Below are 27,975 nucleotides of genomic sequence, written 5' to 3' on the forward strand. Positions count from 1 at the left end.
TTGTCATCTAGTTCTGGCTATGAACACAGCATACCCTGTCTACTCACTGGGGCGGATTTTAAAAGGAGCGCGAATAGCCTACTTTTGTTTGCGCTCCAGGCGCAAACAAAAGTACGCTGGATTTTAGTAGATACGCGCGGAGCCGCGCGTATCTGCTAAAAACCTGGATCGGCGCGCGCAAGGCTATGGATTTTGTATAGCCGGTGCGCGCCGAGCCGCGCAGCCTACCCCCGTTCCCTCCAAGGCCGCTCCGAAATCGGAGCGGCCTCGGAGGGAACTTTCCTTTGCCCTCCCCTCACCTTCCCCTCCCTTCCCCTACCTAACCCACCCGCCCGGCCCTGTCTAAACCCCCCCTTACCTTTGTCGGGGGATTTACGCCTCCCAGAGGGAGGCGTAAATCCCCGCGCGTCAGCGGGCCTCCTGCGCGCCGGGACGCGACCTGGGGGCGGGTCCGGAGGGCGCGGCCACGCCCCCGGGCCGCCCCGGACCGTAGCCACGCCCCCGGGCCCGCCCCCGGAACGCTCCCGACACGCCCCGAAAACGCCGCGCGGTTCGGGCCCGCCCCCGGCACGCCCCCCCCCGACACGCCCCCTCCGAAAACCCCGGGACTTACGCGAGTCCCGGGGCTCTGCGCGCGCCGGTAGGCCTATGTAAAATAGGCTTACCGGCGCGCAGGGCCCTGCTCGCGTAAATCCGCCCGGTTTTGGGCGGATTTACGCGAGCAGGGCTCTGAAAATCCGCCCCACTATCTATAGTTTCTCTGCAGCTCAGCAACCCTGGGATTGCTGTTCCAGTTCCTGAGGGACTTCAGCCCTGCCGGGCATATCAGCTCACTACTGCCACCTCTGGTGGTTCTACCAACCTGACTAATAAAAACTGTGTCTGTCTCCATACCCAAGCCTAGCCAGTGGTCCCTCTCAGGATATCCTCCTGGGGACGCTGCCATCTGCCATCGGCCCAACGACCCACCTATCTTCTTTCCTTTACAGCCGAGTGCTCTCTCCAAACACTCCGCTGGTAACAGATTGCTAACTCCTTATGGAGTCTCTAACAGATTACTAACTCCTCCCTTCTACAGGAGCAAGATTGCCAACTCTTCCTACCACGGGAGCATATTCATAACTGATTGCTAACTCCTCCCCCATCAGGAGTCATCAGCATCAGTTTCATAACAGATTGCTACCTCCCATCTGCTTGCTCCTCCCATCAGCATAGCAGATCCTAACAGATTGCTAACTCCTCCCCTCTGGAGGAGCAAACCATAACAATCATCAATTGCTCCCTCTCCTTTGGCACAGTCCCAGATACACTCAAGCATGCAGTTGTCAAACCCCTGCTCAAAAAACCTTCGCTAGACCCCAATGACCCATCCAATTTTTCGTCCTATCTCAAACCTCCCATTTATTGCCAAAATCATGGAAAAGGTAGTCAATACCTCGAAAGCAACAATATCCTACACCATTCACAATTTGGTTTTCGCAAGCACTTCAACACTGAAACCCTCCTTCTCACCCTCTCTGACCACCTCATCAGAGGCATGGACCAAGGTCACTGCTACTTTCTTGCCCTACTTGACATCTCCTCTGCGTTCGACACAATAAGCCACAACCACCTCCTCTCCCGCCTATCTGACATAGGCATCTCAGGCTCAGCCCTTCTTTGGTTTAAATCCTACCTTTCCAATAGACAATTCTCTGTCAAAATAGGCAACGCTGAATCTACTCATTAATCCCTCTCCCAAGGAGTTCCAGAAGGTTTCTCCCTCTCATCTACCCTATTCAATATTTACCTCACTCCCCTCTGCCAGCTCCTATCCGACCTTGGCCTCAAATTCTACCTATATATATATATATATATATATATATATATATATATATATACCTAGACATCTCAAACCCAAACACAGCACTAACCTCATGGCACAGCATCACCGAAGCGGTAGCTAATAAACTATGCCCTCTGACAACCAAAATAATCAATCCAGCTGCAAAAAATAAACAACCCTGGTTCTCCAATGATCTCAGAAAACTTAAACAAGACCTTAGACAGAAGGAAAATAAATGGCTCAAGACCCCTTGCCCTGGTACTCTTACGGCCTATAAATCTGCTCTTCACTTTTACAGGAATGCAACTCTATGAACAAAAAGAGATTTTTATGCTACCAGAATTCACGATCTCATTTTCGACACTAAGGCCCTGTTCTCATATGTTTCAGAACTTACAAAAACCACCATCCCGGCCATTCCGGACGACCAAGCTCAATCTAAAGCCAATGATCTTGCAACTTTCTTCCAGAGCAAAATCTCCAACCTTCTTACTAGTCTACCCCCTAGCTCTACCCCTCCCCCCTTTTCCAGCTCTTACATCACAACTACGACTGCATCTCTCAATTCATTTGAACCCACTTCCACCTTGGAGATAGAAAACATACTAAAAAAATGAAACCCTCCACCCACCCTGCTGACCATATCCCATCTAAGCTTCTTCTATTGGTACCAGACACCATCGCCAAGTTTTTGACCGACATCATAAATTGCTCTCTTTCGCAAGGAATTTTCTCCGACGCCCTAAAACTCGCCACCATCAAACCCTTGCTTAAGAAACTGAATCTGGATCCTAAGAACCTGAACAATTTCCGCCCTATTTCAAATCTTCCTTTTGTCGTGAAAATCATGGAAAAATTAGTCAACGCTCAACTCTCAGAATATCTCGAAGACCACAAAATACTCCACCCCTCCCAATACGGATTCCGCAAATCGCTTAGCACTGAAACACTCCTCATCTCCCTCACAGACCACCTCATCATGGGCTTAAAGGGCACTCCTTCCTGCTGGTTCTCCTTGACATCTTGGCGGCCTTCGACACGGTGAACCATAACATCCTCCTAAATCGACTTTCTGACATTGGGATAACTGGAACAGCCCTTAGTTGGTTCGACTCTAGGGATGTGAATCGTGTCCTCGATCGTCTTAACGATCGATTTCGGCTGGGAGGGGGAGGGAATCGTATTGTTGCCGTTTGGGGGGGTAAAATATCGTGAAAAATCGTGAAAAATCGTGAAAAATCGAAAAATCGCAAAACCGGCACATTAAAACCCCCTAAAACCCACCCCCGACCCTTTAAATTAAATCCCCCACCCTCCCGAACCCCCCCCAAATGACTTAAATAACCTGCGGGTCCAGCGGCGGTCCGGAACGGCAGCGGTCCGGAACGGGCTCCTGCTCCTGAATCTTGTTGTCTTCAGCCGGCGCCATTTTCCAAAATGGCGCCGAAAAATGGCGGCGGCCATAGACGAACACGATTGGATGGCAGGAGGTCCTTCCGGACCCCCGCTGGACTTTTGGCAAGTCTCGTGGGGGTCAGGAGGCCCCCCGCAAGCTGGCCAAAAGTTCCTGGAGGTCCAGCGGGGGTCAGGGAGCGATTTCCCGCCGCGAATCGTTTTCGTACGGAAAATGGCGCCGGCAGGAGATCGACTGCAGGAGGTCGTTCAGCGAGGGTTCCGGCGCCTCGCTGAACAACCTCCTGCAGTCGATCTCCTGCCGGCGCCATTTTCCGTACGGAAACGATTCGCGGCGGGAAATCGCTCCCTGACCCCCGCTGGACCTCCAGGAACTTTTGGCCAGCTTGTGGGGGGCCTCCTGACCCCCACGAGACTTGCCAAAAGTCCAGCGGGGGTCCAGAAGGACCTCCTGCCGTCCAATCGTGTTCGTCTATGGCCGCCTCCATTTTTCGGCGCCATTTTGGAAAATGGCGCCGGCTGAAGACAACAAGATTCAGGAGCAGGAGCCCGTTCCGGACCGCTGCCGTTCCGGACCGCCGCTGGACCCGCAGGTTATTTAAGTCATTGGGGGGGGTTCGGGAGGGTGGGGGATTTAATTTAAAGGGTCGGGGGTGGGTTTTAGGGGGTTTTAGTGTGCCGGCTCACGATTCTAACGATTTATAACGATAAATCGTTAGAATCTCTATTGTATTGTGTTCCATAACGGTTTAAGACGATATTAAAATTATCGGACGATAATTTTAATCGTCCTAAAACGATTCACATCCCTATTCGACTCCTTCCTCAGTAATAGAGGATTCAAAGTCAGTCAATAACAAAGAGTCCCCATGCATCAGTTCCCCACTAGGTGTACCTCAGGACTCTTCGCTATCTCCCACGTGCTTCAACATCTACCTCCTTCCCCTCTGCTAATTGTTAACAAATCTAAAGCTGAAACACTATCTATACGGTGATGACATGCAAATTCTGATTCCTATAACTGAATCCCTGACAAAAACACTTAAGTTTTGGGACAACTGCCTCCAATCCATCAATCTCCTCACCAGCCTCAATCTGATTCTCAACCCTGCCAAGATGGAACTCCTCCTCATTTCACCGGAAAACGATACTCTCCAGCTGAACCAACCCAATACCCTAATCACTCAAGCAAGAGACCTGGGAGTAATAATCGACAGCCATCTGAACTTAAAGAAATTCATCAATCACACCACCAAGGATTGCTTCTATAAACTTCGTGTTAAAAAGAATTAAACCTCTCTTTCATTTCCAAGACTTCAGATCAGTTCTCCAGGCCATCCTGTTCTCCAAAGTAGACTGCTGCAACTCCATTCTGCTTGGTCTTCCTACCGCCACTACCAAACCGCTTCAGATGCTCCAAAACGTGGCCGCTAGAATCCTGACGAACACCAACAGAAGAGAACATATCACGCCCATCCTCAGAGATCTACATTGACTTCCAATAAGCTACAGAATCCTTCACAAATCCCTTACCACGATTCATAAAACCATTCACCACCAGCTCCCCATTGACCTGCAACTCCCACTCAAACTCCACACCTCTTCAAGACCCATTAGGGAAGCCTACAAAGGATCCCTGCACGTCCCTTCTTCCAAATCTACTCATAGAAACATAGAAACTTAGAAATGACGGCAGAAGAAAACCAAATGGCCCATCCAGTCTGCCCAGCAAGCTTTCGCACTTTTTTTTCTCTCACATACTTATCTGTTTCTCTTGGCTCTTAGTAACCTTTTTTTATTCTATTTCCCTTCCACCCCCGCCATTAATGTAGAGAGCAGTGTTGGACCTGCATCTAAGTGAAATAGCTTAATTTAGTTAGGGGTATTAACCACCGCAATAAGCAAGCTACACCCATGCTTATCTGTTTATTCAGACTATGTAATTCAGTCCTTGTTGATTGTTGCCTGAATATAGATCCACCTTTCTTCATTCCCCCTGCCGTTGAAGCAGAGAGCCATGCTGGGGCTATGCATTGAAAGTGAAGTATCAGTCTTGCTCCCCTGCCATTGAAGCAGAGGGCTATGCTGGATATGCGTGAAGTGTCAAACTTCCTCCCCTGCCATTGAAGCAGAGAGCTATGCTGGCTTTGCATTTAAAGTGAAATATCAGACTTGCTCCCCTGCCGTTGAAGCAGAGGGCTATGCTGGATATGCGTGAATTGTCAAAATGTCCTCCCCTGCAGTTGAAGCAGAGGGCTATGCTGGATATGCATGAATTGTCAAAATTTCCTCCCCTGCCATTGAAGCAGAGGGCTATGCTGGATATGCGTGAATTGTCAAAAATTTCCTCCCCTGCTGTTGAAGCAGAGAGCTATGCTGGATATGTGTGGTGTCAAACTTCCTCCCCTGCCGTTGAAGCAGAGAGTTATGCTGGATTTGCGTTGAAAGTGAAGTATCAGGTATTTTTTTGGTTTGGGGTAGTAACCGCCGTAACAAGCAAGCTACTCCCCTGCTTTTATGTGGTTGCAAATCCTTTTTTCCACATTTCCACATTGCCGTTGAAGCATAGAGCCATGTTGGAGTCGCATTATTGAATAAGGATATTCATCTCCAGGTAGTAGCCAACATTCCCTCAAGCCACCCCCATGCTTCTTGTCTTCATTCACATCCTCTAGACTTTATGGATCCACAGTATTTATCCCACGCCCCTTTGAAATCCTTCACAGTTTTGGTCTTCACCACTTCCTCTGGAAGGGCGTTCCAGGTATCCACCACCCTCTCCATGAAGAAATACTTCCTGACATTGGTTCTGAGTCTTTCTCCCTGGAGTTTTAAATCGTGACCCCTGGTTCTGCTGAATTTTTTGCAATGGAAAAGGTTTGTCATTGTCTTTGGATCATTAAAACCTTTCAAGTATCTGAAAGTCTGTATTATATCACCCCTACTCCTCCTTTCCTCCAGGGTGTACATATTTAGTTTCTTCAATCTCTCCTCATAAGTCATTTGATGAAGACCCTCCACCTTTTTGGTCGCCCTTCTCTGGACCACCTCCATCTCACCAGAGAATGGGCCTTCTCAACAGCGGGACCAGCCATTTGGAATGCCATCCCTCCTGATCTCAGACAGGAACCTTGTCTTTTGACTTTCAGGAAAAAACTTTAATCTTGGTTGTTTCATCAAGCCTTTCACCCAACCTAGGCCGGCATCAACACTGCCACAGATCACATACTAAATCCGCCTTTTTAGGGCACGCTACCTTGAACAATGCTTTTACTTTGTTATAGTTATCGAGTTACATCTCAACCTCTGGTTGCTTCTCCTTCCTAGTTCCATTACCCCTGTTCATTGTAACTTTTGCATCTGCCATCCTCTTTGTTGTTGTTGTTAATCCCCGTTCCATGTAAACCAATTTGATATGATTGTATCATGAAAGTCGGTATATAAAAGGTATAAATAAATAAATAAATATATGCCGATGACGTCCAAATCATCATACCAATTCATGACTCTATCTCCGAATCTCTAAAATTCTGGGAGAAATGTCTCGCTTCCATTAACACCCTACTCACGAATCTCTACCTCGCCCTAAACACCACTAAAACTGAACTGTTCTTCATATCCCAACACCAAATTCTAAAACCTTCCCTTGCAAACGACCCGGCATATAGTTCCATCTCCTCTCAGCCCTTTGTAACAGATCTTGGTGTCCTGATTGACCAGCAACTGAACCTGAAAAAATATATCAACACTATCCTCAAGGAAGGTTTCTATAAGCTTAATGTTCTGAAAAAACTAAAACCTTTACTCTATACCCATGATTTCCGTCATTCAGGTCACCCTCTCATCCAAAATGGACTACTGCAACTCCCTACTCCTAGGCCTCCCCTACTCCACCGTAAAACCGCTTCAAATGCTCCAGAATGCGGTCACGAGAACTATCACAAATGCCTGTAAATCTGACCATATTACCCCTATCCTTAAAGACCTTCATTGGCTCCCGATCCCTTCGCCCATCCTCTATAAAACCCTTACTATTATTCACAAATTCATCTACAGACACAACTCCAACTGGCTTGATGAGCCGTTCCGTCTCACTCTCTCTAACCGCCCTACCAGAGAAACCAATAAAGGAACCCTCCACATCCCTTCCCTCAAGAAGGCACACCTCACCTCCACAAGGGACCGAGCCCTCTCCATTGCTGGTCCCATCCACTGGAACTTACTACCCACAAACCTCCGACTTGAGCCTTGTACCATCAAATTCAAAAATAAATTAAAGACCTGACCCAGATTAGATCCCCTACGTCTTAACCCCTTTGCTGCATCAGTACGTGATTTGAACTTATCTATTAAGTTATGTTACATTGTTTAACATGTTATTTTCTACAGTCTGATTTCTTGTTTGCCAGTTTCCGGCTATTTTTCTCCCCTGTTCTCTGTAGTCTCATCCCCTGTCCCTGTTTGATGTGTTTTCCACCTTCAGTTCGGATGTAAACCGGTATGATATAACCACTAATATCGGTATAAAAAAGCCTTACATAAATAAATAAATACTCCCGGTTGGTAGCACCCCTTACTACCATCACCAAGAAGGGGGCCAATACCAGACAATGGCCACTCGAGGCGATAACCACCTTCGAAGACCTGAAGCGTGCCTTCCTCCAAGACACCTGCCTGTGGCACCTGGACCCCACACGCCCATTTGTGGTGGAAGTAGATGCCTCCAACACAGCTGTGGGGGAAGTCCTGAGCCTACATTCTCAGAAAGGAGCCCTACTGGCCTGTTCTTTCTTCTCCCGGAAGTTCACGCCCGCTGAGAAGAATTACAGCATTGGCGACAAGGAGCTTCTAGCCATCAAGATGGCATTCGAGGAGTGGCGGCAGTGGCTCGAGGGGGCTCAGCACATCATTCAGTCTTCACAGACCATAAGAATCTTCAATACTTCAGCCACACCCAACGATTAAATACCCACCAGGCCCGTTGGTCATTATTTTGCAGCAGATTCAACTTCTCCCTCCGCTACCAACCGGCCTCTAAAAATACTCGGGCTGATGCTCTCTTGAGAGCCTTTGAGGCAGAAGACTGTCAGTTTCCCAGTACATTATTGACCCAGCGAAGGTGCTTCTCGCTGCCACCCAGACTGCTCCGTCAGGGAAGATGGTAGTGCCTCTTTGACTCCGACAGAAGGTCCTGTCCTGGGCCCCCAATTCCCTCACAGCCAGATACCCTGAGAAACCCCGCACACTTGAGTTGCTGCAATACTACTACTGGTGGCCCCAAGTTGAGAGGGATGTCAAGGCCTTTGTTGACTCCTGCCCAATCTACACCCGACAGAAACCCCTTGCTGGATGACCGTGGGGTCTACTCCAACCGCTACCTTTTCCCAAGGAACCATGGACCTATCTATCCACGAACTTCGTGGTGGACCTGCCATCCTGCAATGGTCATCATGTCATTTGGATGGTCGTATATAGGTTTTCAAAGATGGTCCATCTCACCGCCCTTCCCGAACTGCCATCAGCCTCGGAGTTGGCCCACCTATTCACCCAACATAACTTCCGACTACATGGACTTCACCAGCACATTGCGTCGGACCGCGGAGTGCAGTTCACTGCTAACTTTTGGCGCTCTTTGTGCAAGAAATTTGGGATCCAGCTAGACTTTACCACAGCGTATCACCCGCAGGGTAAAGGCCAAGCCAAACACACTAACTGGACCCTAAAGGACTTCCTATGCGCCTTTGTGAACAACAGACAGGACAACTGGTCCTCACTACTCCCATGGGCCGAGTTTTCACACAACTCGAACGACCATTCTTCAACTGGCTCTTCGCCTTTCTTGGTGGTCTATCGTAGGCAACCAGCTCCGCCACTTCCCATGACCCTTTTGGTGCCATCGCCTGCTATGCAGCTTACCGCCAAGCAACTGCATACCCTTTGGACCCACACACAGGACCACCTTCGGGCGGCCGAGGAAGCGGAAAAAACGGCCAATAAGCACCAGTGGCCCGCGCCTTTCTTCAAACCTGGAGATCGGTTATGGCTTAGCACCCACTACATGTGGCTTCAAGTACCTTCGATGAGACTGCCCCCCCCCCCCCCCCCAGTATATCAGACCCTTCTCCATCACAGAACGAATCAGTCCGGTCACCTACCGCCTGAGGCTGCCCTCCTCATTAAAAATATACAACATGTTCCACGTCTCACTCCTTAAGCCCCTGGTGTCCTCCTGGCAATGCCGGAAGATTCCGGAACCCCAGGACCTATCTGCTGAAGAAGAAATCTATCAGGTAAAAGAAATACTGGACGTACGACGTCATCACAGGAGATGGGAATACCTAATTGCATGGGAGGGTTTCGGCCCCGAAGAAAACACTTGGGAGCCCGCCTCCAACATACTCAATAAGGCTCTTGTTCGCCAGTTTCACACCATGCATCCTGACACACTCGGGCCTTCTAAGTGTAGGCATAAAGGAGGGGGTACTGTTAGGAACCTCGGCCGCACTGGCCCGTGACCAGGTCCCCTGCCAGCCGGAGGCCCGCTCTGCTGCCGCCGCTCCCGGCCTCTGACTCTGTCCGCAACCTGCTCTTGCGGCACCCCGAACGCCACCAACTTCAGCTCCTCGTGGTCTCCCCTCTAGGCAAGTGCACGTGCCGAGTCACATGATTTAAAGGGCCAGCAGCAAGAAATTTCCCCGCGGCCCGGGTTGATGACATCATGCTATGCGGGTATTTAAACCCTGCCTCAATGCTCCCAATTCACCTCAGCAACGGTTCCTGTTCTCCTGAAGTGTGTGAGTTCTCTGCGTTCTTAATTCCTGCGTTCCTGACTCATCCTTGTTTCGTTCCTGATCCCCAGCTCCAGCATTCCTATTCCTTGCCTCCGGTCCCTGGTTTGCTCCTCGTCCCTTGGATTGCTTTCTCGGTTCTGACTTCTTGCCTGGTACCTGACTCTGCTTGATCTCCACCTGCTCTGACTCCTTGCCTGGTATTTGACTCCGCTTGATCTCTGCCTGCCCCGATCTCCGTCTGCCCTGACTCCACTGCCATATCGCCACTGGCCTCTACACCTGGACTTCTCCGACGCTGTCTTTCCCCGCCTGCTGGTTCCACGCCCGGGAAGACCCGCACCTAAGTCCTGCTGGCCCCGGAAACCCAAGGGCTCAACCTGCAGGGAGTGAGGGCTGGTATAGGTGAAGCTCTTGTTGGGTCTTCCCTCACAGAACTGCCTCAGCGACGACGAGGACCTCCAAGGGTCGTCTCCTGAAGGTAGCAACAACCTTGCCTCGGCTCAAGGGTCCACTTTTCCAACACAGCTGGCCACAGGAAATGTAGTATATGCTGAAGAGTGCAATATCTTTCATTTATAGAATATATTGGAGGGTGTCATATATTTTTTTCATCTATAAGATGATAATTTGTAAGGCAATAGACCTCTTATTTAACCAAGAAGTGGAACAAGGCAGACACATCAGAAGAGAATTGAGACATGGAAAGTAAATAGAAGGTATCAAGGCCAGTTAGCCAGACCTAAGATAAACCTAAACTCTGTCTTTGCTCCTCAGGCTACCCAGTACTGGCACTGCTGCTGAAGCAGCCTCTTTTTCTAAACTGCCTTTCTTCTTGGAAAGGACCCAAGGCAGAATATAACACACATTCTTGGGCCAACAGTTGCCTATTTGTTTGGTCCCTGCCAGTTCCTTGGTTGACATCCCTATAAACTTGGAGCCTGTTTGTAATCGCTGCTTTAGGCTGCTTTTTTTTTTTTTTTTTTGCTGTGGTTTTGTGTGGTCCTCTGATTTCTATGAAATACTGGGAACTGGCCATGATGGAGCTCCGAAGAATGACGGCTAGGAAGGAATAAACAGAAAGACATTGCAGAGATGTCCTCCCAAGTATTCTATATTTTCCGTGGCAATATCACAGCTTAGCTACAGTTCAGTTCTCCACTAATTCTCATTGTACCGTGCAAAACTATTCAATGCCTATGGATAACACCAGGAAGAAAAAGCTTCTTTTCCCATGTTTAACAGCTGGGCTCCTTCTTGTCAGTTTAAAGTAGGATCATCTATTCCTCATTTTTTAAAGAGGATGTGCTTGAGGTCTTGGTTCTTTTGTTTTAAAATATTGCATTAATAAGTGCTGGGCTGAAGATATGAAAAGCTGAACTACCTCAATCCACAGAGGAAAAATATAGTCTAGTAGCATCAGGAAATCTCTCCCTACACTATACTTCCAGTGCACCTTAATCCTACTCTAGAAGACCCACCACTGGCAGGAGATGATTATGATCTGCACCAGTTCTAGTGGATTTCCCATGTGAAGTTTTCTCAGAATATAAGTGGTCTTTATGAAATGCTACCACGGTTACCCAGTTAGCACTGTTAATGCTGTCATTATCTCTGCTGCTGCTATCTGCTTTTATTTTGGTTTTCTTCTCATGCTTTTCTGTCCTTTTACAGCAACCCAACAAGAATTCACTACAGCTAAACCTCTCACAGCAGCAGGTAAGTGATGGGGCTGTGCTGGGGGAATGCTATATCACCCCATAGGTTAGGGGGGTAGCCATGTTGGGAATGCATCATGTATTGAGAACAGAAGGCAGAGCTCCACTGATACCCCTCCTTTACGCCCCCTCTTAGCAGGCCCGGGTTTACTTGGGTGGCCCTGGTGAAAGGTTTTAATCAGATCCTTGTCCAAGATGTTGTGGGTTGGCTCCCAGGCTTTCTCCTCGGGGGCCACTGGGGAGGAGGCAAGACACACCTTCTGTGGATTCAGGATGTACCGGGGATTCTCAGATGTCTCTTCAAGCTCGGCGGCTCGAGACAGTGCGTCAGCCTGGACGTTTTTGGAGCCGGGGCGGTATCGTAATGTGAAATTAAATCTGTCAAAAAACAGGGACCAACGGGCCTGCCTGGGATTTAGGAGATGAGCCTGACTGAGATAGGCGAGATTCTTGTGGTCGGTATAAATAGTGATAGGGTGGTTGGCTCCGTCCAACCACTGTCTCCATTCTTCTAGGGCTAGTTTCACCGCCAGCAGTTCCTTATGCTGTAATTACACTCTGCCGGAGTAAACTTCAGAGAGAAGTACGAACAGGGAAGGAGTTGTCCCGTATCCATATGTTGACTCAAAACAGCACCGGCTGCGATATTGGAGGCGTCCACTTCCACGATAAATGGCCGGTTCGGATTAGGATGGCGGAGACAAGTGTCTTGAAGGAACGCCTGTTTAAGCTCCTTGAAGGCTTGGCAGGTGGAGGCAGGCCAGTCCGTCGCATTGGCCCCTCTGCGGGTAAGGATAGTTAGTGGGGCCACAATGCGTGAATAGTTGGGAATGAAGTGTCGGTGGGTAGCGATCCTGCTTAGTGGTAACAGAGAAGAGTAAAAGAGTGGGAACAGAGAAGAGGCTGGTAACTACAGACCGGTTAGCCTCACTTCGGTGGTGGGAAAAGTAATGGAGTCACTGTTGAAAGAGAGAATAGTGAACTATCTACAGTCGTGAGAATTGCTGGACCAGAGGCAGCATGGATTCACCATTGGAAGATTTATTTATTTATTTATTTAACATTTTTCTATACCGACCTTCATGGTTAAATACCATATCAGGACGGTTTACATCGAACAGGGGTAAAAAAAACTAGGTAAAGGAAGAGACAAAGTTACATTAAACGAGGACCGTGAACTTGGAAGCTTAGGTAGCTTGAAGAAAAAAGATAAAGTTAAGTTAAAAGGAGAAATAACAAATTCCGGACTAGAGATAGTTCAGATTAGAGTTAGTCCACATGTTAGAGTTGGTATCCATGCTGTCCAGGTAATCAGAGGAGGGGAGGTATAATTGATCGTGAGTAGATAACGTCTAATGTGTATCCCAAGGTTCTGGGAAGGCTAGGCGGAACAGCCACGTTTTGAGTTTTTTCTTAAAAGTTAGCAGGCAAGGTTCCAGCCTGAGTTCAGCAGGGAGGTTGTTCCAGATAGCTGGGCCTGCTGTCGAAAATGCTCGGTCCCTGGATGCAATGAGTCACGTGGCTTTGGTTGGAGGGGCTTGTAGTGTTCCTTTGGATATTTGATCCTGTCAGACAAATCTGATTAACTTTTTTGACTGGGTAACCAAGGAATTGGATCAAGGAAGAGTACTCGATGTCATCTACTTGGATTTCAGCAAAGCTTTTGACACTGTCCCGCACAGGAGACTAGTGAATAAAATGAGAAGCTTAGGAGTGAGTGCCGAGGTGGTGGCCTGGATTGCAAACTGGTTGACGGACAGAAGACAATGTGTGATGGTAAATGGAACTCTCTCTGAAGAGAGAGCAGTTTTAAGCGGTGTACCGCAGGGATCGGTGTTGGGACCGGTCCTTTTCAATATCTTTGTGAGCAACATTGCGGAAGGGATAGAAGGTAAGGTATGTCTTTTTGCGGATGACACTAAGATCTGCAACAGAGTGGACACGCCGGAAGGAGTGAGAGAATGAGACGGGATTTCAGGAAGCTGGAAGAGTGCTCGAAGATATGGCAGCTGAGATTCAATGCCAAGAAGTGCAGAGTCATGCATATGGGGAGTGGAAATCCGAATGAACTGTATTCGATGGGGGGAGAAAGGCTGATGTGCACGGAGCAGGAGAGAGGCTGATGTGCACGGAGCACGGATCTGAAGTCGGCGAAACAATGTGACAAGGCAATAGCTAAAGCCAGAAGAATGCTGGGCTGCATAGAGAGAGGAATATCAAGTAAGAAAAGGGAAGTGATTATCCCCTTGTACAGGTCCTTGGTGAGACTTCACCTGGAGTATTGTGTTCAGTTCTGGAGACCGTATCGCCAAAGAGACAGAGACAAGATGGAGGCGGTCCAGAGAAGGGCGACCAAAAAGGTGGAAGGTCTTCATCAAATGACTTATGAGGAGAGATTGAAGAATCTAAATATGTACACCCTGGAGGAAAGGAGGAGCAGAGGTGATATGATACAGACTTTCAGATACTTGAAAGGTTTTAATGATCCAAAGACAACGACAAACCTTTTCCATAGAAAAAAAATCAGCAGAACCAGGGGTCACGATTTGAAGCTCCAGAGAGGAAGATTCAGAACCAATGTCAGGAAGTATTTCTTCATGGAGAGGGTGGTAGATGCCTGGAATGCCCTTCTGGAGGAAATAGTGAAGACCAGAACTGTGAAGGACTTCAAAGCGGCGTGGGATAAACACTGTGGATCCATAAAGTCAAGAGGCCGTCAATGAAGAGTGGGTGGCTCGCCAGAATGACGGCTACTGCCTGGAGATAATACCCTTATTCAATAAACATACACATGGTTACTGTGACTCCAACATCGCTCTAAGCTTCAACAGCAAGAGGAAATGTGGAAAAAAGGATTTGCACTCACAAAGCGGTGAGTAGCTGGCTTGTTACGGCGGTTACTACCCCAAACCAAATAAGCCTGATACTTCACTTTCAATGCATATCCAGTATAGCTCTCTGCTTCAACGGCAGGGGAGAAGAAAAACTGTTACTTCACGCATATCCAGCATAGCTCTCTGCTTCAACGGCAGGGGAGAAGAAAAACTGATACTTCACGCATATCCAGCATAGCTCTCTGCTTCAACGGCAGGGGAGAAGAAAAACTGATACTTCACGCATATCCAGCATAGCTTCAACGGCAGGGGAGAAGAAAAACTGATACTTCACGCATATCCAGCATAGCTCTCTGCTTCAACGGCAGGGGAGAAGAAAAACTGATACTTCACGCATAACCAGCACAGCTCTCTGCTTCAACGGCAGGGGAGAAGAAAAACTGATACGTCACACATATCCAGCATAGCTCTCTGCTTCAATGGCAGGAGAGAAGAAAAATAACCAATAAGGGCTGAATAACATAGTCTGGGTAAAACAAATAAGCATGGGTGTAGCTTGCTTATTGCGGTGGTTACTACCCCTACTACCCCTAACTAACCAAGCTTGATATTTCACTTGGATGCAGCTCCATCACTGCTCTCTACATTAATGGTGGGGGTGGAAGGGAAATAGAACCAAAGAGCTAAGAGAAACAGATAAGCATGAGAAAAAAAATGTGTGAAGCTTGCTGGGCAGACTGGATGGGCCGTTTGGTCTTCTTCTGCCGACATTTCTATGTTTCTATGTGTCTATATTTCTATGACATCACGCATCCCGATACAAATAGCCTACGTGATTGCTAGCCGTCGAGTTAGCAAATGTTTCCTAACGGATGGGATTCGCTCTTCATACCTAGCTACTCTGCCTCCACTATTGGACTACTCTATTTGGGGTACCTGCTCCTCAGGGACCTCTCTCTCTCTTCTCTTTCGGTCACTGTCTGGAACCGGTACTCGCTCCTCGAGGGACCATGATCCTGGACTCGCTACCTGGACTTCTCTTCTGCCTGGAAGACACCGCTGCCTATACCATCAGTGAGTTACCATCTACTTCTCTCAGAGCTGTTCCCTGGAACCAGGTACTCGTTCCTCGAGGGCCTGCCTTTAATCCAGCTCCTGTGCTCCATACCGAGAGACCACTGTGTGAGTACTATACCAACGAGGCTCTATTCTTGAACCCTGCATATATTGCTTGTACTCACAATCTCAGTTTCTCTCCACTACAGCACAGCCATTGTGGGATTGCTATTCCAGAGCCTGAGGGACTACAAGCCCAGCCGGGCTACATTCCTACTCACTACCGCCACCTCTGGTGGCTCCTCAATACTATTTAATAAAAGATCTAACTGTGTGTCTGTCCTAAAGCTGAGCCTGACTTGTGGCCCCTCATGGGACTTCCCCCTGTGGGCGTGGTCAGCAGCCACAGAGTCCAGAGGTCCTTATAAACAATAACAGGGTGATACCGGGGAGCCCGGTTCACTCACCCCATAGACGGCTGCGACTTCTCATGCTCACCTCTTTTTTCCCCACTCCATCAAGTCTGGGAAGAATGGCAGTCCCTACCAGCCCATGCCGACCTCTCTAGCGTTCCCGTGACAGCGTGGGCGCTGCCGACCACCATCTTGGATCCGGAGTTACCTAGACGTGCGCGCAAGGGCCTCATTTGAACACATCATGGCGGGAACCTCGGGGGCGTCCCCGCTCAATGACGTCAACCTGCCAGTGTATTTAATCTGACCTGCCCTTGCCTTTCTTGAGTTAGCAAGGAGTTCCGTCTTGCTGAATTCTCCACTTCAAGGACTTCCTGTTCCTGACTCAGTCTTGGCATACAGACGATCTAAGTACCCATTCCTCGGGGGCTCCCCTGCGTTCCCGGCTATCCGCTCCTCGGAGGGCCTTCCTGCCTGACTGCTACTGAACCTACTTCTCTGGTCTATATTTCGCTCCAGGAACCTCTTACTGTGAGTACCTCTATTGACTTCTACTTTACAGACTGCATTGAAGATTCCACGCGGTGTACCCCGATTCTCGGGCCACTACCACTTTCCTTCTGTGGGAGTCGTTCACCTTCCTGCTCTACAGAATACCTACATACCATCTACAGGAGCCACTTCCAGGTTCCGGCATCGCTACCAGTCCTTCAACATCTGACTGTACAGACATCCACTACCGGATCTTCCCTGCTGTGTCTCACTCTGGGTAATTCTCATTGCCCAGGACTGAAAGAACATTTCCATTTCTGTGGAGACTAATTCTTCCTTCCTATTTAATAGTCTTCATCCCTAGCTGTGTCCCACTTCACTGAGACTGTGCCTGCTGAAGATAAGGCTCACAGGGTTCCTCCCTGTGGGCAGAGACATCACTCATCTCAGCCCAGGGGTTCACATTCTTCTTTAAACATAGCAGACCGTGGAGGGGGAAGGGAATTCTCCTCCTCCCTTATCCCTGCAGCAGGGGGAGGGGGCGGGCTGATGGAGGACTTGACATTCGCGGCAGAAGAAACCCCGGGGGAGCTTTAGAATCCTCCTCCTCCTTTTCCTCCGACTTTATTCTGCTGCTTCACAAGGCTTTTAAAGCCAGGAAGACAGCTAAGAGGCATTCGAGAGGAAGCTCTCTCTCTGCTCAGCAATTGGCCAAAACAGGGATCCAGGCCATTAAGAGACCCAGGCCTCCGGAGGGGGATGGGGTCTCAAAGTTAAGCGCCCCCCTTTGTACTGCCTCGTCCCGCCCGGTGGAGGGCTCCTCCTCTGAGGTTTTGGAGCCAGAGGAACAAGAACCATGAGGGTGACCAGGACCATATTTCCATTCATGGTCCCCACATAGTTGAGGAGGATGACCCTAAGATGGTCCTCCTCTTCAGAAAAGATGAGCTAGGTGCTGCGGTCCGGTCCGCAAAGCTCATGTTCTGGCCCTTACCTCGAGGGTCTTTTCCAACTGGGAACGAAGCGGAGTTGGGACCTGGGCTTCCCCGCGGGGGAGACGGCATTGCTGGCCTGCCTCTAGGTGCGTGCGCGTGGCTGCCCCGCGCTTTTCTAGGCAGTTTCCCGCCCGAGGGTGGCTCCACCCCTGGTCTGATGTCAGACGCGGCGGCCTACTTAGGGTCACCGCGGACACCTGATCAGCGCCTTGCAACAGGGTTCCCTTGGTCCCCCGTTGCCTCGAGCCCCAGAGTCCACCAGCGCTCTGGCTACTCCGTTCCTGCCTGCCTGCCTGCCATGCTGGTACTCGCCTTGCTCTTTTGGCCGGGTTCCTGCCTGTCTACAGCCCCAGCCGGGTTCTTGCCTGTCTACAGCTCAAGCTGGGTTCCTGCATGTCTACAGCCCCAGCCGGGTTCCTGCCTGCCTCGTCCAAGCCTGGTACTCACCTGTTTCCACTCCATTGGCTGTCGTACCTATCCTGGGTGCAGTCCCGAGCCTCACCTAAGTCCCAGCGGTGGGGTCCCTACGGGCTCCTCCCAGGGGGGCTCCGACTTCCAGGGTGAATCTCCTAAGTCCCAGCGGCTGGACTCCCAAGGGCTCCTCCCGGGAGAGTACCAGCTTCCAGGGTGAAACCATCCCCCACCTGTCCGCCAGAGGTCTGCCTCCCGGCCTGTTCAGTCGAGACCAGTGAAGCCCTTCCCAAGTCTCCTGTAGGCCGGCCCAAGGGTCCACTAGTCCATTGATCACAACACTAGGCCCGATTATTCCCATGGTTCTGGAGGAATTGGGCATTGACACCCCTCAGGAGGACTCTCGGATGGGGGTCATTGTTCCAGTCATGGTGGGTCTTTGTGGTCTGACCCGGTCTTTCCCTTATCATCTTTCTGTCACTGACTTGTTTCAGGAGTGGGACACTCTGATTTAGGTTTGAAGGTCAGTAGAGCGATGGATAAGCTGTACCCCTTGCCAAAAGAAGCCCCTGATCTCCTCAGATTTCCCAAGGTAGATGTGGCGGCATCAGTAGTCACCTAGAAGACCACCATCCTGGTGATGGGCATGACGGCCCTCAGGGATCTCCAGGATAGTAAGCTTGAGGTCCAGCTCAAGAAGATATTTGAGGTGTCAGTGCTTGGAGTGCGGGCTGCCATGTGCAGCAGTTTTTCCTTGAGGGCAGGCCTTCGCTGGGTAAAACAATTGCAGAATAGCACGTCTCTTTCAGAGGAGGAGGCTGTTCAAGTTGGGCAGCAGGAAGTTGCGATTACTTACAGTGCAGATGATCTGCTACGGATTTCGACCAGGTCTATGGTTTCAGCTGTCTCTGCCTGCAGGCTACTCTGGTTGAGGAACTGGTCTACAGATGTCTCCTCCAAAGCTCATCTGGGCTCTCTGCCTTTCAAGAAAAAGCTAATCTTCAGGAAGGACTTAGAAGACATGATTCAATTCTTGGGGGAGAACAAGGTCCATCGGCTACCGGAGGATAGGCCCAGGATGAGAGGTTCCTTTCCTCCTCGGTCACATTTCCGGGGGAATCAGAGATTCCGATCTTCCCAGTCATCGGGCTCCTTGTCTAGGCAAACCTCCGGAAGACAACAGTGCTGATCCCCATCCTTTCAAGGGCTTCGCTTCAGTAGAACCGTGACCCCCCAATCTGCAGGAGGAGTTAAGTCCTCCCAATGAAGCAAGGCTGGTCCATTCCTCTGTTCCAGTTGTAGGAGGCAGGCTGTCTCTGTTTTACGAGGAGTGAACCAAATTAATTTCGGACCAGTGGGTCCTCAGTGTAATAAGACAGGGCTACGCTTTAGATTTTGCTTGGCGCCTTCGAGACCACTTTCTTGTTTCCCCATGCTCATATGAAGAGAAGCGTCAGGCGGTGCGGGACACATTACAGTGCCTACTCAAGCTCGAAGCCATTATACCAGTTCTTCCTGTGGAACGGCAGAAGGGCCACTATTCCATTTACTTAGTGGTGCCTAAGAAAAAGGGCACATTCCGGCCCATCCTCAATTTAAAAAGGGTCAATAGGTGTCTTCCAGTTCCACGGTTTTGCATGGAGACCCTGCGGTTCGTTATTAGAACATAAGAATATGCCATACTGGGTCAGACCAAGGGTCCATCAAGCCCAGCATCCTGTTTCCAACAGTGGCCAATCCAGGCCATAAGAACCTGGAAAGTACCCAAAAACTAAGTCTATTCCATGTTACTGTTGCTAGTAATAGCAGTGGCTATTTTCTAAGTCAACTTAATTAATAGCAGGTAATGGACTTCTCCTCCAAGAACTTATCCAATCCTTTTTTAAACACAGCTATACTAACTGCACTAACCACATCCTCTGGCAACAAATTCCAGAGTTTAATTGTGTGTTGAGGGAAAAAGAACTTTCTCCGATTAGTTTTAAATGTGCCACATGCTAACTTCATGGAGTGCCCCCTAGTCTTTCTATTATCTGAAAGAGTAAATAACCGATTCACATCTACAAGATCTAGACCTCTCGTGATTTTAAACACCTCTATCATATCCCCCCTCAGCCATCTCTTCTCCAAGCTGAAAAGTCCTAACCTCTTTAGTCTTTCCTCATAGGGGAGCTGTTCCATTCCCCTTATCAATTTGCTTGCCCTTCTCTGTACCTTCTCCATCGCAATTATATCTTTTTTGAGATGCGGCGACCAGAATTTTACACAGTATTCAAGGTGCGGTCTCACCATGGAGCGATACAGAGGCATTATGACATTTTCCGTTTTATTCACCATTCCCTTTCTAATAATTCCCAACATTCTGTTTGCTTTTTTGACTGCCGCAGCACACTCCAACGATTTCAATGTGTTATCCACTATGACGCTTAGATCTCTTTCATGTGTGGTAGCACCTAATATGGAACTTAACATTGTGTAACTATAGTATGGGTTATGTTTCCCTATATGCATCACTTTGCACTTATCCACATTAAATTTCATCTGCCATTTGGATGCCCAATTTTCCAGTCTCACAAGATCTTCCTGCAATTTATCACAATCTCCTTGTGATTTAACTACTCTGAACAATTTTGTATCATCTGCAAATTTGATTATCTCACTCGTCGTATTTCTTTCCAGATCATTTATAAATATATTGAAAAGTAAGGGTCCCAATACAGATCCCTAAGGCACTCCACTGTCCACTCTCTTCCACTGTGAAAATTGTCCATTTAATCCTACTCTCTGTTTCCTGTCTTTTAGCCAGTTTGCAATCCACGAAAGGACATCGCCACCTATCCCATGACTTTTTACTTTTCCTAGAAGCCTCTCATGAGGAACTTTGTCAAACGCCTTCTGAAAATCCAAGTATACTACATCTACCGGTTCACCTTTATCCACATGTTTATTAACTCCTTCAAAAAAGTGAAGCAGATTTGTGAGGCAAGACTTGCCCTGGGTAAAACTATGCTGACTTTGTTCCATTAAACCATGTCTTTCTATATGTTCTGTGATTTTGATGTTTAGAACACTTTCCACTATTTTTCCTGGCACTGAAGTCAGGCTAACCGGTCTGTAGTTTCCCGAATCGCCCCTGGAGCCCTTTTTAAATCTTGGGGTTACATTTGTTATCCTCCAGTCTTCAGGTACAATGGATGATTTTAATGATAGGTTACAAATTTTTACTAGTAGGTCTGAAATTTCATTTTTTAGTTCCTTCAGAACTTTGGGGTGTATACCATCCGGTCCAGGTGATCCATACTTAATTAAAAAAATAAAACAAATAAATATAGAAAAATCACACATATCTAATTTGAAGACCAGAAGCTTGCTAGCCTCGACTTGAGAATTAAAATAAAACATCCAATTCTATATATGTCTGTTTCAAAAGTTCCATTCTTAAAACTGACTAAAATGTCTAAAAAGGGAGTATTAAAACAATTAAAATTCATAGAAAACTTTAAATTGTTGTCCAATGTATTGATCCATTTATAAAAACCTTGAAGAGTGTCTGAATTACCTTTCCAAATCACAAAAATGTCATCTATGTACTGTTTCCAAAGTAAAATATTCTCTTTGTACTGATGTTCTAGCAAATATAATTTTTCAAATCTAGCTACATAGAGGTTGGCGATAGATGGTGCCATGTGTTATGACTGGAAAAATCCGGAAGTGGATCCTTGGACCGGCCGACGCAGGAGGACGGTCGGAAGGCAGAACACTCACTGGTCAGACTGGACTTCACCTGGAAACCCGTGACCCCTCCAGAGGAGCTGTGGGAGCCCGCGTTGCTAGGGCTTAGGAGTCTTTGCCCTGGAAGCCCGAGGTCCCCCCAGGAGGAGCCCGTAGGGACCCGGACCGCTGGGACTTAGGAGATGGACCAGAAGAGTGGAAACACGAGCCGGAGCCAAGGCCGGCGGTAGACAGACAGGAATGAAGACACGGACCGGGGTCGAGGCAGGCGGCAGGCAGGCAGAAGTCAGAGTCACGGACCGGGGTCGAGGCAGGCGGCAGGCAGGCTGAAGTCGGAGTCACAGACCGGAGTCAAGGCTGGAGACAAGCAGGCGGAAGTCGGAATCAGAAGGACAAGCGAAATCCAGGAATCAGGCAGGCAGGCAGGCAGGAGTTGAAGACAGGCAGGCAGAATCCGGAGACGAGCAGGCAGAAGTCAGGAACCAGGCAAGTAGGAACGGCAACTAGCACTCGTGAGAGAGACCTCGTTGCAAGGCAAAGTAAGAGTTCCCGGGGCCTGTTTAAATCCCCTTACCGGCGTCTGACGTCATCTGGAGGCGTGTCAGCACATCCAGGGCTGCTTGCTTAAAATGCCGGCCCTCGCGCGCGCGCGTTCCCCTCCAGAGGGGCGGAGTCTTCGGAGACGTCTCCCTCGTGGAGACGCCGCTGCCACGCGGCTCGGGAGGCCCAGGACCCGGCGTTTCGCGGCGCTACTGGAGGAGGTAAGGGCCCGGTCACTAACCTAGTGACCGGGATCGCAACAGTACCCCCCCTTTTACGCCCCCTCCGTAGAGGACCGGGCTTTCCGGGATTGTCCAGGTGATATTGGGTCAGCAGGGACTTGTCCAAAATATTCCGTGCAGGCTCCCAGGAGTCTTCTTCAGGACCACAACCCTCCCAGGCTAGTAAGTACTCCCATCAGCGGTTACAGAAGCGCACATCCCTTATTTCATGTACCTGTTAAACAGGTTCTTCAGGTGAAGTGACTGAGACCGCATCATGAGTAAGTCGATGAAAGCGAGAGTACACTACAGGTTTCAAGAGAGATACATGAAACACGTTGTGGATGCGTAAGGATGAGGGCAGACAGAGTCTATACGAAACCAGTCCTATTCGTTCAGCCACGGGAAACGGAGCACAGAACCTGGGAGCCAACTTGCGGGAACGACCTGGGAAGTGAAGGTTCTTGGTGCTTAGCCATACCTTGGTGCCAGGCAACAATTCAGGAGCTGGACGTCGGTAGCGATTCGTATCTCTTTGTGCTCTCCGGGCTGCGGTAGTGAGTCGCCACTGTAGAACTCTCCAGAGTCGATGAAGTTGCGTGGCTACTGTCTGAGCCGCTGGTGAAGGAACATCCACAGGAACTGGAACAGGAGACCTGAGATGGCGTCCGAAGACAGTTTGGAACGGAGACTGGCCCGTAACAGAATGTGTGTGATTATTGTAAGCGAACTCGGCCCAAGGCAACAGGGAGACCCAATTATCTTTTCTCTCAGAAATGAAGCTGCGAAGAAATGTTTTGAGAGAACGATTCATCTGTTCTGTCTGCCCATTGCTCTGTGGATGGAACGCAGTGGATAAATTCATTTGTATTCCGAATTTCTTGCAAAGGGCGCGCCAGTAACGGGCAGTAAACTGAGGCCCCCGATCTGAGACAATGCTCTGCGGGAGACCATGAGCCCGGAAGATATGCTGCGTAAACAGCAATGCCAGTTCTGGTGCTGATGGAAGCTTGGGCAGAGGAACCAAGTGAACCATCTTAGAGAACCGATCCACTGTGACCCAGATTACTGTGTTACCTTCTGATGGAGGTAAATCCACCACAAAGTCTGTGGCGATGTGGGTCCAAGGTTCGGTGGGTATCGGCAAGGGTTGTAGGAGTCCCCAGGGTCGTCCAGTGAGAGGCTTCTGTCTGGAACAGGTTGGACATGCTGCAACATACTCTTGCACATCCTGTCGCACTCGAGGCCACCAGTAATACCGGTTCAGGAGGGTTAGCGTTCTTTCCCGACCGGCGTGACCTCCCGTGAGGGAGTCATGGGCCCACTCTAGGACCTTCCTTCGGTCTCGTCGAACAACCACTCTCCCTTGCGTGGATACACTGGTGCTGGCAAGAAAGATCCTGGCCGGATTGATGATGTACTGAGGAGGATCATCCTTTTCCTCGAAGATGGTGTTTCGTGATAAGGCATCGGCCCGAACATTCTTTGAGGCAGGCCGGTATTTAAGAACGAAATCAAATCGACTAAAGAATAGTGACCACCGGGCTTGCCTGGGGTTAAGGCGTTGAGCTTGTGACAGAAACTCGAGATTCTTATGATCAGTATAGACAGTGACCTGATGTTGGGCTCCTTCCAGCCACTGTCTCCATTCTTCGAAAGCCAATTTAATGGCTAAAAGTTCCTTATCGCCTATTCCATAGTTGCTTTCGGCAGGGGAGAACTTTTTGGAGAAATAGGAGCACGGTAGCAATCTCCCGGTGCTGGAGTACTGAGAAAGTACCGCTCCCACGGCCACACTAGAAGTGTCTACTTAAACTATGAAAGGACGCAGCGGATCTCCAACAGAAACGCCTTTTTCAAGTCCTGAAACGCTTTACACGCTTCGGAAGTCCAGTGTCGGGTATCCGCCCCCTTTCTAGTTAGAGCAGTCAGTGGTGCCACCAGTCGCGAATATCCAGGTATGAAGTGTCTGTAAAAATTCGCGAAGCCCAGAAAACATTGTAACGCTTTTAAACCAACAGGTTGAGGCCACTTCTGGATAGCGGATACTTTTTCGGGATCCATGCTGAACCCTGTAGCGGAGATAACATAACCCAAGAAGGGCACAGAGTCCTGCTCGAATAAACATTTTTCCAGTTTTGCGTACAGGTGTTGATCCCGGAGAATCTGGAGCACTTGTCGAACCTGGCGTCGATGAGTGTTCAAGTCCTGTGAGAAAATGAGGACATCGTCTAGATATACAATGACACATGAGTATAATAGTTCCCTAAGGATCTCATTCATGAGATGCTGGAATACTGCTGGGGCATTGCATAAGCCGAATGGCATGACCAGGTACTCATAGTGTCCGTCCCGGGTATTGAAAGCGGTCTTCCATTCATCCCCGGGACGGATACGGACCAGGTTATAAGCCCCTCTTAAGTCCAACTTTGTAAATACTCGGGCCCCCTGAAGTTTGTCTAGTAGTTCCGGAATTAATGGTAGCGGGTAACGATTCTTTTTAGTAATAGTATTCAAACCCCGGTAATCGATGCATGGCCTCAGTGATCCATCTTTTTTAGCCACCAAAAAGAATCCCGCCCCGGCAGGCGACTTAGACGGGCGGATGAATCCCTTGGCGAGGTTTTCTCTGATGTATTCAGACATAGCTTTAGTCTCTGGTTGAGAGAGAGGGTACACTCTCCCGCGTGGAGGACTTGTACCAGGAAGTAAGTCTATGGCACAGTCGAAGGGACGGTGTTGAGGTAGTATTTCCACCTTTTCCTTGGAAAAGACGTCAGCGAAGTCTGCGTAAGGCGCTGGGAGTAGGGCCCCAACGTGGGCCAAAGGAATGGGTGGAACCACCGCAGTTTTAATGCAGGAATGAAAACAATGAGAACTCCACTGGGTAATCTGAAGGTCGTCCCAGCGAATCACCGGTGAGTGTTGCTGCAACCAGGGCAGGCCGAGGACTACCGGGTGTACCGACCTCTCCAAGACCAGGAATGAAATTGTCTCTTCGTGTAGCAACCCAGTCTGAAGTGTAAGCGGAGTTGTAGCAACAGAAATGCTTCTGGGCAAAGGAGTACCTTGAATGGAAGTAACCCGCAGTGGTGGTTCCCGGGGTTGTGTGGCTAACTGAAGTTGTTGGACAAGTGTCCGGGTGATAAAGTTCCCTCTGGCTCCGGAGTCAATAAGAGCCTGCGTCTCGAAGGAACCCCCAGGAAACTTTAGAATTATAGGTACCGTATATTGAGGAGCAGCATTAAGACAGCCCAGGAGACACTCCTCCATTTCCCCTAGGCGCGAGCGTTTTCCGCCCGTTCCTTACATTGCGAAAGGAAGTGTCCCTTTCCACCGCAATACAGACACATTCCAAGGGTCCGGCGGCAACGTCTCTCCTCCTCCGTCAGAGAGGTTCTTCCTATCTGCATGGGTTTTTCGGAGGAAGGTTCGGCTGAAGCCCCCGTGGATCGAGGACTCGGCGTGAGCGGCCTCAAGAAGGCGGGAGCCAGAGGCGTCATGCGTCGAGGAGGGCGTACCTCCCTGGCCCTCTGTTGCAGGCGTCAGTCTATGCGTCCAGCGAGTTCAATGAGGGCGTTAAGATCCTCGGGAATGTCTCTGGCAGCTAGTACATCCTTGATCCGACCCGCAAGACCTTCAAGAAAGATCCCACGGAGAGAGTCATCATGCCAGCCCACTTCCAGCGCCAGCGTGCGGAATTCTAAGGCATATTCAGCCAAAGTGCGTGCTCCTTGTCGGAGTTGCAGTAACTCTGAAGTGGCCGAGGTCTGACGAGCGGGCTCATCGAAGGCTGCCTTGAAACTGGCCACAAAGTGATCCAGGTTAGCGAGAGTAGCGTCATTCTTCTCCCACATTGGTGATGCCCAATTCAAAGCCCTGCAATCCAGTAAGGAAAAGATGTATGCCACTTTGACGGAGTCAGTGGAAAATTGATTAGGGAGTAAGGCAAACCGCACAAAACACTGGTTTAAAAAACCACGACACGCCTTAGAGTCCCCCGCGTATCGGGAAGGAGCGGGAAGCTGCGTAGGCGTCTGAAGTGTGACGACCGGAGCGGCCGCCGGTACTGGAGCTGGAGAGCAGGGGGTTCGGCATCCATGCGGGTTGCCATGCGCTCCACCGTGGCTACCAAAGAGTCTAGCACCTGCTGCTGTTGTACCAGCCGTTGGGCAAGTCCCGGAATGGCCTGGAGCCCAGCGAGGTCTGCCAGATCCATGGCCTTGCAAACTGTTATGACTGGAAAAATCCGGAAGTGGATCCTTGGACCGGCCGACGCAGGAGGACGGTCAGAAGGCAGAACACTCACTGATCAGACTGGACTTCACCTGGAAACCCGTGACCCCTCCAGAGGAGCTGTGGGAGCCCGGGTTGCTAGGGCTTAGGAGTCTTCGCCCTGGAAGCCCGAGGTTCCCCCAGGAGGAGCCCGTAGGGACCCGGACCGCTGGGACTTAGGAGATGGACCAGAAGAGTGGAAACACGAGCCGGAGCCAAGGCCGGCGGTAGACAGACAGGAATGAAGACACGGACCGGGGTCGAGGCAGGCGGCAGGCAGGCTGAAGTCAGAGTCACGGACCGGGGTCAAGGCAGGCGGCAGGCAGACAGGAATGGAGTCACTGACCGGGGTCGCGGCAGGCAGGCAGAAGTCGGAGTCACGGACCGGGGTCGAGGCAGGCGGCAGGCAGGCTGAAGTCGGAGTCACAGACCGGAGTCAAGGCTGGAGACAAGCAGGCGGAAGTCGGAATCAGAAGGACAAGCGAAATCCAGGAATCAGGCAGGCAGGCAGGAGTTGAAGACAGGCAGGCAGAATCCGGAGACGAGCAGGCAGAAGTCAGGAACCAGGCAAGCAGGAACGGCAACTAGCACTCGTGAGAGAGACCTCGTTGCAAGGCAAAGTAAGAGTTCCCGGGGCCTGTTTAAATCCCCTTACCGGCGTCTGATGTCATCTGGAGGCATGTCAGCACATCCGGGGCTGCTTGCTTAAAACGCCGGCCCTCGCGCGCGCGCGTTCCCCTCCAGAGGGGCGGAGTCTTCGGCGACGTCTCCCTCGTGGAGACGCCGCTGCCACGCGGCTTGGGAGGCCCAGGACCCGGCGTTTCGCGGCGCTACTGGAGGAGGTAAGGGCTCGGTCACTAACCTAGTGACCGGGATCGCAACACCATGGGCGACCCCATAGCCACGCCCTTTATCTGTAAAAAAAATTGTTATTAAATGAAAAAAGGTTTTCTTCAAGGCAATTTCTGCCAATTCAATTAAAAACTGATTAGGTATTCTCTTATGTGTGTTGTGTTCTCTAAGTTGTTGTATATTTAAATCAAGAGCAGCATCTTGTGGAATGTTTGTATATAAGGATTCGATATCAAGTGTTACCAAGATGATTTCTCCAGCGATGTCTTTAAAATCATTTAAAATAGTGATAAAATGAGCTGAGTCCCGGATGTAAGAAGGTATATTCTTAACTTCTGGTTTTAAAAAAGTGTCAATTAAAATGGAAAGAGGTTCAAGTAGAGAACCATTGCCGGATATAATGCCTACCG

At 49.6% G+C, this 27,975-nt stretch overlaps 1 protein-coding gene across 1 annotated transcript in view; it reads left to right on the forward strand.

Moving 5' to 3' along the window:
* TMPRSS15 (transmembrane serine protease 15) overlaps positions 1-27,975 on the forward strand; it is a 335,674-nt gene that overhangs the window by 62,475 nt on the left and 245,224 nt on the right. The window contains exon 4 of the mRNA XM_029579188.1: positions 11,701-11,745. Coding sequence (XP_029435048.1) covers positions 11,701-11,745 — 45 coding nt within the window. The remainder of the gene's footprint in view (positions 1-11,700; positions 11,746-27,975) is intronic.

This window comes from Rhinatrema bivittatum, chromosome 15 (assembly GCF_901001135.1).
Source record: "Rhinatrema bivittatum chromosome 15, aRhiBiv1.1, whole genome shotgun sequence".
In the NCBI taxonomy this organism is placed as follows: Eukaryota; Metazoa; Chordata; class Amphibia; order Gymnophiona; family Rhinatrematidae; genus Rhinatrema; species Rhinatrema bivittatum.